The following is an 18352-nucleotide window of genomic DNA, read 5'->3' as shown; positions in this document are numbered from 1 at the left end:
AAAACAGAGCCATGGAGGCTAATAGACATCAATAGCCTTGCCTTCCATGGATTTGTCTAATCATCCTTTAAAGCCACTCAAGATTGAGGTCATCACTGTGTCATGTGAGAGCGAATTCCATAATTTAACTCTGTGCCTTAGAATCATAGAATCATAGAATCATAGAGTTGGAAGAGACCACAAGGGCCATCGAGTCCAACCCCCTGCCAAGCAGGAAACATCATCAGAGCACTCCTGACATATGGTTGTCAAGCCTCTGCTTAAAGACCTCCAAAGAAGGAGACTCCACCACACTCCTTGGCAGCAAATTCCACTGTCGAACAGCTCTTACTGTCAGGAAGTTCTTCCTAATGTTTAGGTGGAATCTTTTTTCTTGTAGTTTGGAACCATTGCTCCGTGTCCGCTTCTCTGGAGCAGCAGAAAACAACCTTTCTCCCTCCTCTATGTGACATCCTTTTATATATTTGAACATGGCTATCATATCAACATGCCCAGCTCCCTTAGCCGTTCCTCATAAGGCATCGTTTCCAGGCCTTTGACCATATTGGTTGCCCTCCTCTGGACACGTTCCAGTTTGTCAGTGTCCTTCTTGAACTGTGGTGCCCAGAACTGGACACAGTACTCCAGGTGAGGTATGACCAGAGCAGAATACAGTGGCACTATTACTTCCCTTGATCTAGATGCAATACTCCTATTGATGCAGCCCAGAATTGCATTGGCTTTTTTAGCTGCCGCGTCACACTGTTGGCTCATGTCAAGTTTGTGGTCAACCAAGACTCCTAGATCCTTTTCACATGTACTGCTCTCAAGCCAGGTGTCACCCATCTTGTATTTGTGCCTCTCGTTTTTTTTGCCCAAGTGCAATACTTTACATTTCTCCCTGTTAAAATTCATCTTGTTTGTTTTGGCCCAGTTCTCTAATCTGTCAAGGTCGTTTTGAAGTGTGATCCTGTCCTCTGGGGTGTTAGCCACCCCTCCCAGTTTGGTGTCATCTGCAAATTTGATCAGGATGCCCTTGAGTCCATCATCCAAGTCGTTGATAAAGATGTTGAATAAGACCGGGCCCAAGACAGAACCCTGTGGCACCCCACTAGTCACTCTTCTCCAGGATGAAGAGGAACCATTGATGAGCACCCTTTGGGTTCGGTCAGTCAGCCAGTTACAAATCCACTGAGTGGTAGCATAGTCAAGTCCATATCTTACCAGTTTCTTTACAAGAATATCATGGGGCACCTTGTCAAATGCCTTGCTGAAATCAAGGTAGGCTACATCCACTGCGTTCCCTTCATCTACCAGGCTTGTAATTCTGTCAAAAAACGAGATCAGGTTAGTCTGACATGACTTATTTTTCAGAAATCCATGCTGACTATTGGTGATCACAGCATTCCTTTCTAGGTGCTCACAGACTGTTTGCTTAATGATCTGCTCCAGAATCTTCCCTGGTATTGATGTCAGACTGACAGTCTTGCCTTGTGACAAAGTATTTTCTTTTATCTATCCTGGATCCTCAAAACACATTCAGCTTTGTTGGTTGCCCCTGAATTTTGGTGTTATAAGAATTCTCCCCATCGTGCATCAATTTAGTCATCTTTTGCATGTCCCCTCCTACTTGCCTTTTCTCTCTCAACTAAAAAGACCCCAGTGTTGCAACCTCTCAAGTCACTTCAGTTCTTCGATCATTTTGGTTGCTCTTTCCTGAACCTTTTCTAGCTCTACAATATCCCATTTTTAAAAAAACAAAAAACCAACAACTTTTGTTTCAAACTATGTATGGGTAGAAAAACAAATCCTAATTGTATATATTCTTACTAGAGCAAGAATAGGGTTTGCAAAACTTGGAAAAGGAATTTGAGCCCCAACAGCATTGGGATCAAACTTGAAATCGTTAAATTGCCTATATGTGTGTGTGTGTGAAATTATAGATTAAATTGGCTCAGCAGGGACTCAGTAAATCAGTTTATAAGGCTAAATTTGGCTTTAAAAGAAGAATTATATGATATTGTGATAACGGGAAAGGTTAGGGTGTTAAATTTGGAGTTAAAATCTATGGAAAAGAAGAATGATACTGTGTAAATAGTTGCCAAGTAGTGATTTTTGTCATACGATAATATTTTTTTAAATCTGCTTTTTCCCTACCATGAGCAATTTTACAGACCATTGCCATGTCCTTAAGGAGGAGTACCATGAAGAGGAGTTCAGGGGATTAAAAAAACAACAATAATTTTACAAGTTGTGTATCTTTGCTGCTCAATTTGTATTGTGTTATTTTATGCACTGTGACTTGCTGCTATTTTTATTGCTTATAGTCTAGAAGTTATTTATTGTAATTGTGAAGAGTGAATTTCTGTTTAGTTATTTTTTTGGGGGGGGCTGATATTTAATTTTACTGCGTACTCTTATATCCTAATGGATTACTGAATATTACTCATATCAAAGAAAGCAATATGAGTTGTTTATTTTAAACCTATGTTTTTATTATGATGTTTCTGCATTGCATCGGAGGTGTGCAATCTTTGTTGCTTCTTCAGCTTGTAAATCTGCCTCGCACACAGTCATACAGAAAAGTGACGTACAAATTACAAGTGAAATGGAAGTGAAATGAAATGTCTTCCTTTATTGGCCTGCTGTGTCCCTGGTCCAGATAGGCCAGGCATAGGCAAACTCTGTCCTCCAGTTGTTTTGGGACTACAGCTCCCATCATCCCTGACCACTGGTCCTGTTAACTAGGGATCATGGGAGTTGTAGGCCAAAACATCTGGAGGGCGCCGGCTTGGGGATGCCTGATCTATTTTATATTCCTCCATTGAACTTGGTGACCCTCAGGGTCCCTTCCAACCCTACAATTCTGTGACAGTTTGGTACCCAGAAGACTGGGGCCCCATCTCCTGCCGATTGGAAAACCAGTCGCCTGGGACACTTCTGCATTCCAGAGGTCAACCAGGCAAGAATACCAATCTGCTAAGAACAGGCATAGGACTCAAAAGTAGAGGTGGGGACCTCTAGAGTTGTTGGGACTCTCAACTTCCATCAGCTCCCATCATCCCTGACCACTGGTCCTGTTAGCCAGGGATGATGGGAGTTGTAGCCCCAAAACATCTGGAGGGCTGAGTTTGCCTATGTCTCAGATAGGCAAGGGCTGTAACTGAGTGTTAGAGAGCATCTGCTTTACATGGAGAACATCGCAGGTTCAATTCCCAGCATCTCCAGGTAGGCCTGAAACCCTGGAGAGCTGCTGCCTCTCCATGTAGACAGTACTGAGATGGACAGAGCAGTAGCAGCATCCTCGTTCCAGCACACCACAAGAGTCCTTCCCTGCCCCATCTCTGGTAACATTGACGTCTCCTGTTTGGTGCTCCCTTCAGGCACTGCTTTCTCCCTGGGCTCCGTTGTCTGTGTTCCAGATGAGGGCTTCGTAATATATTCACATTACGCAGACACAGGGTCAGGTGGGCTGACAAGTCACATAGCGGGCACAGTGGATTTGTTGTGCCTAGGTGATTAACAGCCTTTCCCATGAGAGGAATAGCAATCGTTTGCTCGTGGCTGGGAGGCAGAGGGGGCAGGGGGAAAGTGCGTCTGCATGGATACATGGGGGCAGGCCAGTGTTTGGTGAGGGCGGTCAGCCGGGGGAAGAGCACCACTCAATGGGAGAGTATGCCTTTGGTTGGCTGAAGGTCTCAGGTTGAAGAGGAACAGTAGGCCAGCCTTCTCTAACCTGGCATCCTCCAGATGTGGTTGGACTCCAACTCCCATCATTCCTTACCAGTGGTGATGCTGGCTAGGGCTGATGAAACCTGGAGTTCCACAACATCTTGAGAGCATCTGGGTAGAGAAAGCTGCTGTAGAGAATCCTGGGCTAGATGAACCAATAATCTCATTCCACCATCCCTGACAAGTGACCATTCTGACTGTGGCTGATGGGAGGGTACCACAATGGCTGCCCTGGCTTATACCCGCAGACTCAATAGTTGGCGGAACGTGCAGAACTCCAGTTTTTACCAGTTGCTGCCGAACAAGGGGGGCTGCCTTGCAAGCCTGCTCCCTTTAACAACCGCTTTCTTTCCAGGCATGAAGCAGTACGAAGACGTCGGCACCCAGTATCGTTCAGCCATCTATCCCATTGGAGCTGAGCAGCTGGAGTCTGCCCTGAGATCGAAGGAGATGTATGAGCAGGTATGGGCATTTGGATGGGGGAAGGTTGGAGGGTAAGGACACCTTAAGTTGCCTTGTGTGATCAGTCCGTTTCGCCCCCGTGTTAGCACCCTAAGGTCTGAGACTAAGACCTGGGTAGCCCATGTGGTGGTCATCTGCAGCTCCCATCAGCCTCAGCCAGCATGGCTACTGGTCAGGGATCATGGAAGCTGTAGTCCAGCTACATCTGGAGGGGCTACTCCTGGGTTAGGTTCTTTTGCAGCCCAGCTATCTGACATCTTTCAGCTAGAGATGCCTGGGACTGAACCCAGGACTTGCGGTATGCAAAACGTGTCCTGCTATTGTCCCGCTGTGCTGTTACTCCTTGAGTCTGGTGCTAATGAAGAAACCTGCTTAACAGCGGTTGTGCCCCATAACCCTAAAAAAAGAGCTCAGCAGCTATTCTGCAGCCATAAAGCAAACCTGAGAATGTATTTCATTTATGATCAAGGACTTTGTATATGCCAGTGCAGAAGCCCATTCAAGTGCAAAGTAAGATCTTGGTTTCAACACCCATCTTGCTTGTTTGCAATTATAATTGTGAAGGTGGCCTTAAAAGTGTGTGGGAAGGGAAGTTAGTAGAGCCTTCAAGACATTCATCCCTGTGAAAAGTTCTCCGTCTTTGGCCACTTCCTGATACACATCAACACAGCTGCCTCTAACAGAAGAAGACACCTTCACCCCGGTATGGCTCCCCTTTATCACATACACAGCCCAACAGGACAATGACAATAATCCACCAACAGCATACAAATCAATATGGCTAACTTGATCCAAAACACCCACCCACCTCACTCACACACGAAAACAAAGATCACCACAGCCAATCACAAACAAACAATCACATCCTAGGCCAACCCCAACCTCTCTCACCACCAAAGGAACACAAGTGAACAACACAAGCACGCTGACACCAAACTACATACATTAAGCATAATAGAAACACCGCTACCCCACCCCACCCCCATCCATCTCCCCTCCTTCCACCCTCCTTTCTTCTTTTTTTTTTCTTTTCTTTTTTCTTCTCCCCCTAATGCCTCAACAAATGAAATGGATTTGTAAAAATGTTACACGGGAAAAAAAAATACACGAGGCATTACACTTACACTGTAAAACAAGAAAACCCTTAATAAAATATATTTTAAAAAAACACACAAAAAAACACAGCTGCCTCTGTGGCAGATTGGCGAGGTGGTATTATTTATTTATTTATTTATTTATTTATTTATTTATTTATTTATAATATCTTCCTGCAAAGGACTGCCATTGCCCCACACTGAACTGCCAATGCATGCATTCACTGGCTTCCTTTGAGCTTTGAGGCCCTGGGCCAAATGTGCCGACCCACAACCCCGATTGGCCCTGGTTATGCTGGCTGGAGCTGCTGGGACCTGGAGTTCAAAAACTCTACGGGGCATCAGGTTCTGGAAGGCTGCCTTGAACGGTCTGTGTCCTGACCATCCCAGGAAAATGCACTTCCTATCCAAACTGCCAGGAGACTTAAGATCAGCAAATAAAGCCCTGCTGAGAGAACCATTGAGTACAGAAGCTAGGCTGGTTGCTGTAAGAAGCAGCATCTTCTCTGCAGGGGTCCTGGACCACAATTCCCATTGTCCCTGACCACTGGTCCTGCTGGCAAGGGATGATGGGAGTTGTAGTCCAAAAACAGCTTCAGACCCAAGTTTGGGAAACCCTGCCCTGGAAGCTTGTGAATGTCCATCTGTTGTCTTTTCAGAAGGCAGGGGAAGAGGTTTCTCTTTTGCTGTGCCTTTGAGGGGCGGGGAGCAAAGCTCCTGTTAGCAGGATCCTGGTGCTGGGATCCGCCCCCCCCCCCATGGCTTGCTTGCTTGTTAATATTGCTTAATATTTTAATCCTCCTTATGTAGGTTGATGTTGCCACCTGTTTTGGAAACGGGTGTTGAAAGGCGGTTTATAAAATCCCTTAAATAAAAGGGTCCCAGGGGAGATATTCGCCCACTGTTTCATTGCTGACATTTTCATAGGACCTGAGATACCATTGGGGCTTTTGGACACACACACGCACACACACACACACACACACACACGCATTGTTTCTTTGCCCTCCGGTGAATAGGACTTGCCCTCTGAGCCATGCCCACAACAAAGGCAGGCGGGAGTGCATGCAGATAATTGCTCCTCCAAGGCCATATGTGTACTATGGGCTGGAAAAGAGGGGTTGCACCAGGGGCGGGGAGAGAGAATATGTTGGTTTCCTTGGCAACTTGCCACCATGGCAATTGGCAGCTAGGGTGCAAAGGTCAGCGGCACAGGCAGGTGTAGCCTCTCCACCCACCGCCCCTTTCAATGTGATTCATTGCCGTAAGCCATTTGCCACCCCCCCCCCGGCCGCCATTGCAGAGGCAATTAAGGGCAACCCTGCTTGGAATCGGCACGTGCTGGGCAGACGTCGGCGTGTGCCTGAACTGGAGGGGGGGAGGTGTGCGAGGATAGATGGGGCTCAGGGTGTTGGTGAGGGGGTTGTTGTAGGCAGAGCTGGTTGAACAGCAGCCTCTGGTGAGAAAAGAAACTCCACATTTGCGGGCTGTTGGGAAGAGGTGAGATCAAGGGCAACCTGGATGACTTTGGGAAGCTTCCGTCTTCCTAGGTGGAGCCACAGTGAGACGCTTCTGACTACGGATGGACAAATCGGTCAATTTCAGTTTCTTAATATTTTCAATCTTAAGGTCTGTTCTCCACATTTCCACATCAGCTTGCAAATTCCAGTTTAACGTCCTCTTGGGTAGGCAAACCAAGGCCCAGGGGCCAGATCCAGCCAAATCACCTTCTAAATCTGGCCTGCGGACGGTCTGGGAATCAGCGTGTTTTTACCTGAGTAGGATGTGTGCTTTTATTTAAAATGCAACTCTGGATTATTTGTGGGGCATAGGAATTTGTTCATCCCCCCCCCCAAGTTTAGTCTGAGGGACAGTGGACCGGCCCCCTGCTGAAAAAGTTTGCTGACCCCTGCCCTAAATATTCACATTTTTGTGTGCAGTTTTGCCAAACATGTGCATCTTTTCAAACAGGTTTTCCCTAATACGATGCATCTTTGATACCCCCCATCTCCAGGTAGAAGGGAGAGACGCTCGCCTGAAATCCTGGCAAGCCTATGCTCCTAAGTCATAGCTGTCAACTTTTCCCTTTTCTTGCGAGGAATCCTATTCGGAATAAGGGAATTTCCTTTAAAAAAAGTTTTAAAAAGGACATAGTTGACAGCTATGTCCTAAGTGCCAATGGGCTGCATCGAGTTAACCCTAGCTATAACAGGTTGGTTACTCTTCGATGCATCCAGAATATCTTCTTTTTTCACGCTTGTGTTTGTATGTATGTGTCTCTGGCTAGTCAGCAGCATAACTTTGAGACCAGAAACTGTCTCCGTCTTGGTGATCCCAAATATGACATGTCGCTCAGCTCTGCACTGATGGCAGGTTTGCTTCCAACAGCCCATTAGTCATGCTAAGATATACCCCACCGGGGAGAAAATATTCAATAGCCCCCATCCCAGAGGGTAGTGGGACAGCATGCTGCCTCTAGGAACAATCTGTTATTTATATATTCTGTTCTCTGCGGAACCTAAATACTAGGCACTTTGCTCCCTGCTTCCTGGAGGGGCCCCTAGAGCTTTGCTCATCTGAGGCCTGCATGTGGCAGAAGAGACATCTTAGCATTTATTAATAGCTCCAAGGGCAGGGAGCCTTCTTGCTGTCCAGAGCCACCTGGGATCCTGTCTCAATAGCATTGCCTTTTCCTACGGGGGCGCCTTTCTCTGCTCTCATTTGCTTACTTATTTAAGACCATCTTTATGCTGATTAATATATCAATAAAATAAAATAAAATTCTAAAGCATTGTACTGCGAATTAAAACACACATATGCACATATCTTTCCAAAATTTACAATAAAAGCATCGTTACAAGCCACTAGGAATAGCAGTAAAGTCCAGAAAAGCAATAAAGCTTTCCAGCTTTCAGAGAAAATGCTTTTTGAGGTTGGAGCAGGAGGTGTGTCTTCAAAAGATGACCAAAGCAGGTAACTGATGCTGATGACAGAGGCAGCAGCATGGAGGCAGGATCTGTGTTTCCCATTGGCAGCTGCTTGGGTGATCACAGATGGAAAAAGACACGGATCTTTAAGTGGTTGGGCATAAAGGGGGCACGGAAACCTCTTGCTTCCACCAGCCAATCTTGTTTGGCTTTGGGGTAAAGATGCAAGATACACGTGTTCATACACCCCCCCCCACGCATGTATGCGCCCCCACACCCACATGGTTGCTTTGGTGTCTGAACCAGTGGTGCATTATGCTGTTGAGAGTGCCTCATTGTACAAGGGCTTATGGCAGTCATTTATATGCTGCTTCTTTACTCCCTATAAAGCAGGGGTCAGCAAACTTTTTCAGCAGGGGGTCGGTCCACTGTCCCTCAGACCTTGTGGGGGGGCCGGACTATATTTTGAAGGGGAAAAAATGAATGAATTCCTATGCCCCACAAATAACCCAAAGATGCATTTTAAATAAAAGGACACATTCTACTCATGTAAAAACATGCTGATTCCCAGATGGTCCACGGGCTGGATTTAGAAGGCTATTGGGCCGGATCCGGCCCCCAGGCCTTAGTTTGCCTACCCATGCTATAAAGGGCCTCTCTTCAGCAATCTTTCCTGGTGGCTGGTAAGAGATAAGTGAGTGATGGGCAAACCAGCAACATTTTTAGCTGCCACCAGGAGCACTCAGGTGGGAATGGGAACTTTGCATAGGTTCAAAGAGTTGCTCTGGGATGTTCCAGGATAGCGATAGTGATGCACTCCCCCCCCCCATTTAGGGTGTGTTCTGTGTAGGCTAAAATACGGATTGTTTGATTGGTAGATTTCAAGGCTTCTAAACTGATTGTGATACATAAATGCAGGCCCTGCATTCATGCCATTGGGTACCAGTTGCTGGTGGGCATCCTTGAAGCATCTGATTGGCTAATGTGGGGGAATGGAATACTGACTAGCCAATTCTTTGATGTGGTCCAGTGGGGGGCTCTTCTTTTGAATCTGACCCTTTATAAGAAGGGTAGGGACCCTTGGCCTAATTCTTTTCAGAGGAGGAGTCTGGAGGGAGGGAAGAAAGGTTGCAAGAGGGGCGGGGAGGGATAGGAAAAAGGCAAACATGGGTGGAGTTATTGGGGTGGGGGCGGAAATGCCTCTGCAAGCATCTAGTTCGGGCTTGAGACAAGAGCAATTTGTCCTTTCCCTGGTAGCCCATGGGGTGGGGAGGAAGAACAGGCATGGGGGAGAGAAAGCAGGTTGGGGGGGGGAGAGAGAGAGAAGGTGGCAGAGAGAGAAAGTCAGTGACACACAGAGAAAGTGGGTGGCAGAGCGAAAGAGAAAAGGGGGGGGGGTGACACACACAGAGAGGCAGTAGGGAGAGGCAGCGGTGGCGGCAGAGAGCCAGCAAGCAAGCAGGGTGGATGTATCCACTTCTATGCATCTCCACCCGCTATCAGCATCCTGAAATGTGGCCCTCAATAGTTAAAGGTTCCCCATCCCTTGTCTATGCCCTAGTGATGCTTGTATGGGAATGGATGTACCTCCCAAAGCGCTGCAGAGAAAGCAGTGCTGGATGAGGGAAAGTTCCTGGGGGCTGGAGATCAAAGAGGTGAGCTTTTCAATTAGTTCCACCCATGCCCATCCTGCTAATAGAGAGAACTGGGGAGCAGGGCGGGGGGGAGGAAGAAAATAAATTCCTTAGGATCTATGACCCCTGTAACATCCACAAGCACCCACATCACCCTGCCCATTCTCTCTGTCTCTGCAAGCCTGCTTTCCGCTGCTCTTTTCCCGCTGCAGCTTCTCTGCCAGCACCAGGCCCAGCTGGGTTCCAGTTAATTAACTGTGTTGTCTTATCGGCTCTCTTGCACGCACCATCCATGATGCCTGTGAATTAACTCTGCCTGCGATAAGCCTCATTGTTCTGAGCCCTGGAGAGCCATGCACCTCCATCCTCGCCTGCCTCCCTCTCAGCTGTTACGCACTCCCGCCCCCCCACCCCGCCCAAAACATGTGCAGCCCAGTGTTGTTGGCTGGAAGCCCTCCAGAGTTGGCAGAGCCTTTGAAGTGGGCAGCATCCTTAATTGCATTTAAAGAGATGGCTGGGAAGCTGGGCTGCGTCCGCCATCTCCCCCCCTCCACATTTCTCGTGATGCAGATCCCTCCCACCACTGCTGAAGACATCCATTGGCTTCTCCTCTCCCTCCTTACCATCACCTCCCTACGTGAAGGCCGCCAACTAGGAGGAGAGGGGGAAGCTGTACTTGGCACCAAGGCTTAAGAGGCTCGCTAACTCTATCGCTAAAGGGGAAAGGGTAGAGGAGATGCCGGAGGAAGCAGGCCAATCCCTCCTAAGCCCATTGGACGGAAGTAATTCGTTTTGACAGTGTCTGTCTCCTCCTACCTCCTTGCTTGAGAATTTGCCTAGAAATTTCAGTGCCGCTGAGCGTCTCCAAGCTTGACAGGGAGGCCCAAGATGGAAGTGGTGGGCAATGGCTTGCCACCGCCGTCGTTCTGTGGTCTTGCGGCAGGCGGCGGCTGCGAGCTGCCTGCCATTTTAATTATCCACAATGGCATTTCTGGGAAATTTAAAATGGCGGCCAGCTGCGGTAAGCCCCAAATCCAGGGAGGGAAGGTAGCAATTTCAAAGCAGGTGTCAACGCCAGTAGGCTCTGCTGGGGCATCAGAAGCTGCCTGAGGATGCAGAGTGGTAGTGCCAGCCATGGGTTTGAAGGCTGACTGAAACCTTCAGCTATTGCTCTGCCCAGGTGAAAGCAGGGCACAGAGCACCACCCTAAATTTGGCGCTGAAGAGTGAGTTAGGTTGCAAGGAGGATGCTGTGGCAATGGCTTTACATGCTGTCCTGACTCATTTGGAGAAGCAAGGGAACTACGCGAGATTGTTATTTGTAGACTTTAGTTCTGCATTTAATACTATTCTTCCGCATAGATTGGTGCCCAAATTATTAGACCTGGGACTTCCACCATGTTTGTGCAGGTGGATATTAGATTTTCTATCAAACCGTTGGGTTCCCACGTCTCTGCGGATCTCATCACGAATACGGGGATGCCGCAGGGGTGTGTGTTGAGCCCGCTTTTATACATGCTCTATACAGATGACTGTGCCCCCAAATACCCCAGTAATAAGATCATTAAGTTCGCAGATGATACAACGGTGGTTGGTTTAATTACGGCTGGAGAGGGGGAGACGGCCTATAGGAAGGAAGTTGAGCAGTTGGGGGAGTGGTGCAGGAAAAACAACTTACTGCTTAACTTAAAGAAAACAAAAGAGATCATTGTGGACTTTAGGAAATGTAAATTGAATATTCAGCCACTTATTATTGAGGGGAAGTGCGTGGAACAGGTCTCAGTGTTTCTATTTCTGGGAATGGAGTTGAGAGACGACCTAACCTGGGGAGAGAACAGCAAAGACCTGGTGAAGAGAGCACAGCAGAGGTTATATTTTCTGAAAATCCTCCGGAAAAACAATCTCTCAAAGGACCTGTTGATGGCATTCTACCATTGCACTGTGGAGAGCGTACTAACTTATGGTCTGTGTGTGTGGTTTGGGAGCTGCACGGCCAGGGAAAAAACAATGCTATCCAGGGTTGTAAAGACTGCAGAGAGAATTATTGGGTGCACTCTTCCCACCTTAGATCAAATCTATGCTGCCAGGTGCCATAAGAAAGCGGCAGAGATAGCACATGATAGTACGCACCCCGGAAATGATCTCTTTCAGCTTCTGCCTTCTGGAAGAAGGTATAGGGTTATAAAGGCCAGGACTCGCCGCCTGAAAAACAGTTTCTACGCTAATGCAATTCTGGTTCTAAATGCAGCATAAGGGTTCTCTGTAGTATAGTGTATTTTAAAATGGGGTTTTAGAGTTTTTAAGGGGTTTTTGAATGTTTTGTGTAGTTTTTATGTAGTTTTATGTAGTTTTGTGGTAGTTTTATGTAGTTTTTATGTAGTTTTATGTAGTTTTTCAATTTCATTGTTCCGCAAGGGACAGTGACAATAAAGATATCATATCGTATCGTATCGTATCGTATCGTATCGTATCGTATCGTAAGGGCTACCAGAATGGCGATGGTGCTCTCCAGGCTGTCAGTGGACCCCTCCACCCTGAATTTGTCCAATCACCTTCTAAAGGAAAAGTGGTTGACCTGTGACCCCCACAGATATTGATGGAGTCCAGCTCCCATCAGCCTCAGTCTGACTGGGATGGTGGGATGTTGTTCTCTGGCAACATCTGGAGGGCCAAAGGTTCCTCACCCCATTCTAAAGCGATTGGAGTTACTGATCATCACCTCACTTTGCCAAAGTCCGTCCTTCCCTATGCGTTAAAGGTGGTTTGCATTAAACTGACAAAAATTCAGTAGTACCTCGGGTTACAGGCGCTTCAGGTTACAGGTGCTTCAGGTTACAGACTCCACTAATAGTACCTCGGGTTAAGAACTTTGCTTCAGGATGAGAACAGAAATCGTGCGGCGGTGGAGCGGCGGTGGCAGTGGGAGGCCCCATTAGCTAAAGTGGTACCTCAGGTTAAGAACAGTTTCAGGTTAAGAATGGACCTCCAGAACGAATTAAGTTCTTAACCCGAGGTACCACTGTATACAATGCAAAAATAATGTTAGTCTACAGGACCTTGGTAGTTAAAGCACAAATTTGTAATAAGATGAGACAGACATATAAAAAAATATATTAGGCATTAATCCATTAAGCAATTCATCAAAATGTGCAATTTATAATTACTAGATCATAACATTTCCAGGCAACGTGAAAACATAAGTGACAGGCCGAGAAGTAACTCAATTAATGCAGATTGCAGGAGAATCAATCATGTAACAAATCCACAAGCCCAAAATGCACAGGAGCCACCGAGATTAAAAATGATATTAACTTAAGATTCCATGCACAAACCCCAGCTGATTAAATGTGCCACGATAGCCTCATCTTTCCTCTGTTCTCACCAGACCCCAACCTTGTGGCAGTGAGTCTCACTGACTGAAAATGTGTTCTGTGAACAACTTGTGTCTTGTCTGCCCTCCATCTACTGCAGGGGCAGGAAACCCTCTCCAGACTCATTCCTTTCTGGATAACCTTCCAGGGCCACATGCCAGTGGGCGCCCAGAGGCCAACACTGAGCAGAGCCTGTTGGATCAGGGCAATGGCCCATCTAGTCCAGCATCCTCTTCTCAAGGTGCCAACCCAGATGCCTGTGGGGAACCCTCAAGCAGGACCTGAGCATGAAAACCCTCTCCCCTCCCATGGTTTCCCACAGCTGGTGTTCAGAAACATATAGCCTCTAACCATGGAGGCAGAACACAGCCATTGGACAGTCTCATCCTCCATGAATTTGCTCAGTCCTCTTGAAGCCATCCAAGTCGGTGGCCATCACTGCCTCCTGCAGGAGAATCAGGGACACGGGTGGTACCGTGGTCTAACCCACTGAGCCTCTTGGGCTTGCCGATCAGAAGGTTGGCAGTTCGAATCCCTGTGACAGGGTGAGCTCCCGTTGCTCTGTCTCAGCTCCTGACAACATAGAGGTTCGAAAGCATGCCAGTGCAAGTAGATAAATAGGTACCACTGTGGCGGGAAGGTAAACAGTGTTTCCGTGCGCTCTGGTTTCCGTCACGGTGTTTTGTTGCGCCAGAAATGGTTTAGACATGCTGGCCACATGACCCGGAAAGCAGTCTGTGGACAGATGCTGGCTCTATTGGTCTGAAAGCGAGATGAGTGCCGCACCACATAGTTGCCTTTGTCTGGACTTAACACTCCAGGGGTCCTTTACCTTTACCTTTACCTTTTACTTGCAGGAGGAACAGGCTCCATAGTTTAATTACACACTGTGTGGAGTATTTTCTTTGGTCTACCCAACATTCCGCTTCATTTGGTGCCCATAAATTCTAAATTTTATAGACTTCTGTCATGTCACCTTTTCCCTAAAGTCCTAAATGTGGCAACCTTTCTTCATAAGGGAGCCACTCCCATCCCCTTGATCATTTTGCCTGCTCTTTTCTCTCTTCTTTTCCAGCTATCCCATATCCTTTTTGAGCTGAGGCATCTAGAACTGTGCACAGTATTCCAAGTGCAGCCACCTTCACAGTCACGTGGGCCATAAACATGTGTTCTTTTCACACATGGTGAAATTAGCATAAGCATCTTGATATTTTATATCTCCAGCACCAAGCTTCCAAACTTTGACGGATGCTACGAAGGCGGTGGTGGCGTAGACTTGTAACTAAAGATCTTGCAGGCAGGTGGGGGAAGGCCATACATAGCTCATTAGTCGAAGACATGCTTTGCAAGCAGAAGGTCTCAGGTTCCAGTACCCGGCATAGATGCATAGAGCTGGAAGAGACCATGAGGATCATCTAGTCCAACCCTCTGCAAAGCAGGAATATGCAACTGCCCCATACAGGGATTGAACCTGCAACCTTAGTGTCCTCAGCACCACACTCTAACCAACTGCTATCCAGGCATCTCCAGGCCTAGCTGGGAAAGATCCCCTTCTGAAATCCTAGAGGTTGCTGTCAGTGTACTAGGCGATAGTGAGCTATGGCCCTGCGGATAATGGTTGAACTCCAAATCCCATCAGCCTCAGCCAGTACAGTCATTGGTCAGGGATGATGGGAGCTGTAGTCTTGACAACATCTCGAAGGGCACATGTTACCTGTCTGTGGTTTGCGTTTTGCTCTAACCATCCTGCTGGGAGTGCTAACTATCTGAATGTCTCTTCTGTTACTGTCATCCTTTGGCAGGAGCTGTCTAAGAAGCAAAGGGGACGGATAACGACCGAGATCCAGGAGGCCGGCAAGTTCTACTACGCTGAAGATTACCACCAGCAATACCTGCACAAAAACCCAGAGGGGTTTTGCGGCTTGAAAGGCACTGGGGTTGCCTGCCCCATTGGCAAATGAGAGCCCACCTCCTCCACAGGGGAGTGTTCTTGGGAACCATGGTGATCGGAACCCTTCAGCAGTTGCCATGGAAACCGAAGCAGCCTAGCATCCTCCTTAATTCAGCTGTAATTTAGCAATTGGGGCTGTCCTTTCCTTCCTTTGTGTTTGTGGGATGCTGCAAGATTTGGGGAAGCAGGCAGACAACGGCCAGCCTGCCAGGAGACCGTCCTGTGCCTTGGATAAGATACAGCTACCCACCTATACAGGCCTCACATAGGAAAGTGGTGCCTTCTTCCTGGTTGCGGCCTCTTCAGATGTCCAGTCCTGCCTCAGAGAGGGCCAATGCAGAAATACGAGACTGCCATTGCTCTGAGGCTGTGTTCACACTGAGGCATTAACACATGTGTCGCACCTTGGTTGTCCACACACAAATGCCTTCAATTTTCTGTGCAGATGTTTCCCATCCACAACAGTTGGGCACTGCTGGCTGGGTTGTAATGGGGCTGTGTGTTGTTCTCTATGCCCTTCCATTAGCACTGCCATCACTTCTGGACTCCTGTGGTTTTTGTGTTTTTTAAAAAAATAAATACATTATTGGGACCAACTGGGCCAGTTAAGCTATTGAAACCCTTCCGTATGCAGAGTCAGCAGCACCTGGCTAGTGAAAATTGGGCTAGAGAGCAGACTTTGTACCAGTTGCCATTGCCCACATAGAGGTGCTTGCAGCTAAGAAAGCAACAAAGTTGTTTATTGTAGGAAATCTGTAACTTGGATAGAAAATTTTCCAGTCTAGAGATGAACGAGGCAGCCATACCTGGTTCTTTGTTTTCATAGAGGATAATTAAAGGTGACTGCTTATCTTGAGGTTTAAGTAGGAGAAGGAAGAGGAAGTTGTAAGCAGGATGCAACCTGAGAACATCAGTCTAACATCAAAGAGAGAGAGAGAGGTCAGCTCAAGAGGTTAAAGGTACAGGGATAGTCTGGGAATCTGGAAGTCCATAACATTGTCTGTTTTAACCCACGCAAAACCCCTCTTCTGCAAGCTGAGTTGCACCCAGACTTGCAACATAGATGTATGTGTGTGTATTGCGCATGATTCCACCAACAGCCTGCTAAGGAGCAGCCCTCCAGAGGGGCAGAGAGAGGAAAAGGGTGGGTGTCCTTGGCACAATGCTCACAATCCCATTGGCCCTCACCAGTAAGAAGCCATTTTCAGCTCTTCTGGAGACAACCGAGACAACCTGCAATGTAAGTAGGTGGTTGTAGGCAGCGGGGGGGGGGGGGGAATTACAGTGCAGTTGCATTTAAAGAAACTCTTGACTCGTACCAAAAGTTGTCAGGAGAACTACTGGAAGACAGACAAGAGCCATAGAGGAAGCAGAGGATGTGGAAGTGGGAAAGGGATTTTTCCCCCCAAAAAAAGTTCTGACATGCCACCCCACAAAAAAGCCCCACTGCAATGTGTCCAGCTCACTGATGACAGTGAGGTAGCCTTTTCAGATTGTCCCAGGGATAGGGGGACTCTTAACTGAATGCTCAAAAGGAGGCTGTCATGGGGATGATGGGCCAAAAATTTAGGTTCCAGGAGCTTCAAACACATGTTCATTGGTACTGTGGTCAAGCCCGGAGTGTTTTGGCAATGGTTTTTGCATCAAATACTATCTCTCCTGTGCTTTCCTTTGTAGCGTTCTCTTTAGGTCACCGTGACTTAGAGAGGCTGCCTGGAACTATGAAATATTATTCAGGATTTTCCACATCTGTGACCTGTGACTAAAGCCAAGACCTTGTTTTCTCCCTCCGCTGTGTCTTATGGGCACACAACAGGCCAGCTGCTATTGAACGCAGCTACGCAGCTCCTTCCTCATTTCACCAATCTGCAGTGAGAGACAGCTGGCCTGTGTCTCTCCTTCCCATTCGTTCTACCCATTGGCTGTGGCAGGCTATGCCACACCCACAGGGCTCTGATTGGCTCCTCTCTGCTCCTGCCCCCTGATTGGCCACGGGACCATTTATAACCCCGCTCTGTTTTCAAGGTGCATTTCACAGCCCAATGGTTAATGGCGATGGGAGTTGTAGTCCACCCACATCTAGGAACCCAAGGTTGAAGAAATGGCAATAGATCACAAATCAACTACTTAAATGTCTTCAGTTCGTGTAGTGGGATTGAGAGAAGAGTCTCTCTCAAAGATTAGCTATTAGCATTGTTTGTGTGTGTTGGGGGACGGGACTCATAGTATCTCCATCTTTTGGAAGTGCCCTCTGCCCTCTGATGTTTATGGTGGTACTGGTACCAGTGCAGGCATCAAGTCACTGAATTCAAAGTAGATCACAACTGGGGGGAAACAGCCCTGCTTTGGCACCCTCCAAAACATCCTGAAGTAATGCTGCTAGCATTTTTCAAGTTGCTACTGCTTCCAGAAGAATTGAGGGGGAAGGGGAGAAGTGGAGCAGCAGCTCATCTGCATATGCTAATTGTACTGTTCCAGTGACTGGTGGTGCTTTAAAAAAACCACACCAGCCAGGCAGCTGTAAAGCAATCCATGTGTCAACATATACAGTGATAAATGCATTTAGTGGGGGAAAGCATGTGTTGTGGGGTGTGGGGAGGGGATATGTCTAAGGCTGCAACCCTACATAAATTTACATGGGAGCCACATTTAATTCCCATGTGTCCTACATGCGAAGGATTGGGTTACATGGAAGCACGCACCCACACCCGTTTTAGAACATGGAAAGAATTGAGGTGCACAGGATCCTGCCTTATAACCGAATCAGATGATTGGCCTATCTAACTCAGGTCTGTCTGCACTGGCTGGCAGTGGCTCTGCGTTTTCAGACATGATTCTTTCCTGGCCGTACCTGGAGATGCTGGGGATTGAACCTAAATCCTTCTGCATGCAGAACGAAACTGATCTGCCACTGAGTTAAGTAAGGCAGCCATCTTATATGCAGTTAACCCAAGCTCCACTGAACATAGTGGGACTTGCTCCTGGGGGAACCTGCAAGGGGTTGTGTTGCACATCCCACTGAATTCAATTTAACTCCCCCCCCCCACACACACCTTAATGAAAAGCTGCCTTAGAAGGCTGTCCTTTAAAAAGAATTAATTAAACAAATAGAAGAAATACAGAACACTCTGGCACATCAGTATTTCAGTGTATGTCCCTGTATTTATTTGGCAAACTTATTTTTGTCCTGCCTATCTGTTGGA

The 18352-nt window shown here is 47.4% G+C and overlaps 1 protein-coding gene across 7 annotated transcripts in view; it reads left to right on the top strand.

Moving 5' to 3' along the window:
• Window positions 1–15745, top strand: part of LOC309346037 (mitochondrial peptide methionine sulfoxide reductase-like) — a 43450-nt gene extending 27705 nt beyond the window's left edge. For all 7 annotated transcript variants that reach the window (XM_081869682.1, XM_081869678.1, XM_081869680.1 and 4 more), the window contains 2 exons: window positions 4067–4173; window positions 15001–15745. In XM_081869682.1, coding sequence (XP_081725808.1) covers window positions 4067–4173; window positions 15001–15159 — 266 coding nt within the window. In that variant the 3' untranslated portion in view covers window positions 15160–15745. The remainder of the gene's footprint in view (window positions 1–4066; window positions 4174–15000) is intronic.
• Window positions 15746–18352: the final 2607 nt, after the last annotated feature.

This window comes from Podarcis erhardii (genome assembly GCF_964252035.2).
Source record: "Podarcis erhardii genome assembly, chromosome: 7".
Taxonomy (NCBI): Eukaryota; Metazoa; Chordata; class Lepidosauria; order Squamata; family Lacertidae; genus Podarcis; species Podarcis erhardii.
This window is presented reverse-complemented; position numbering and strand designations above follow the sequence as displayed.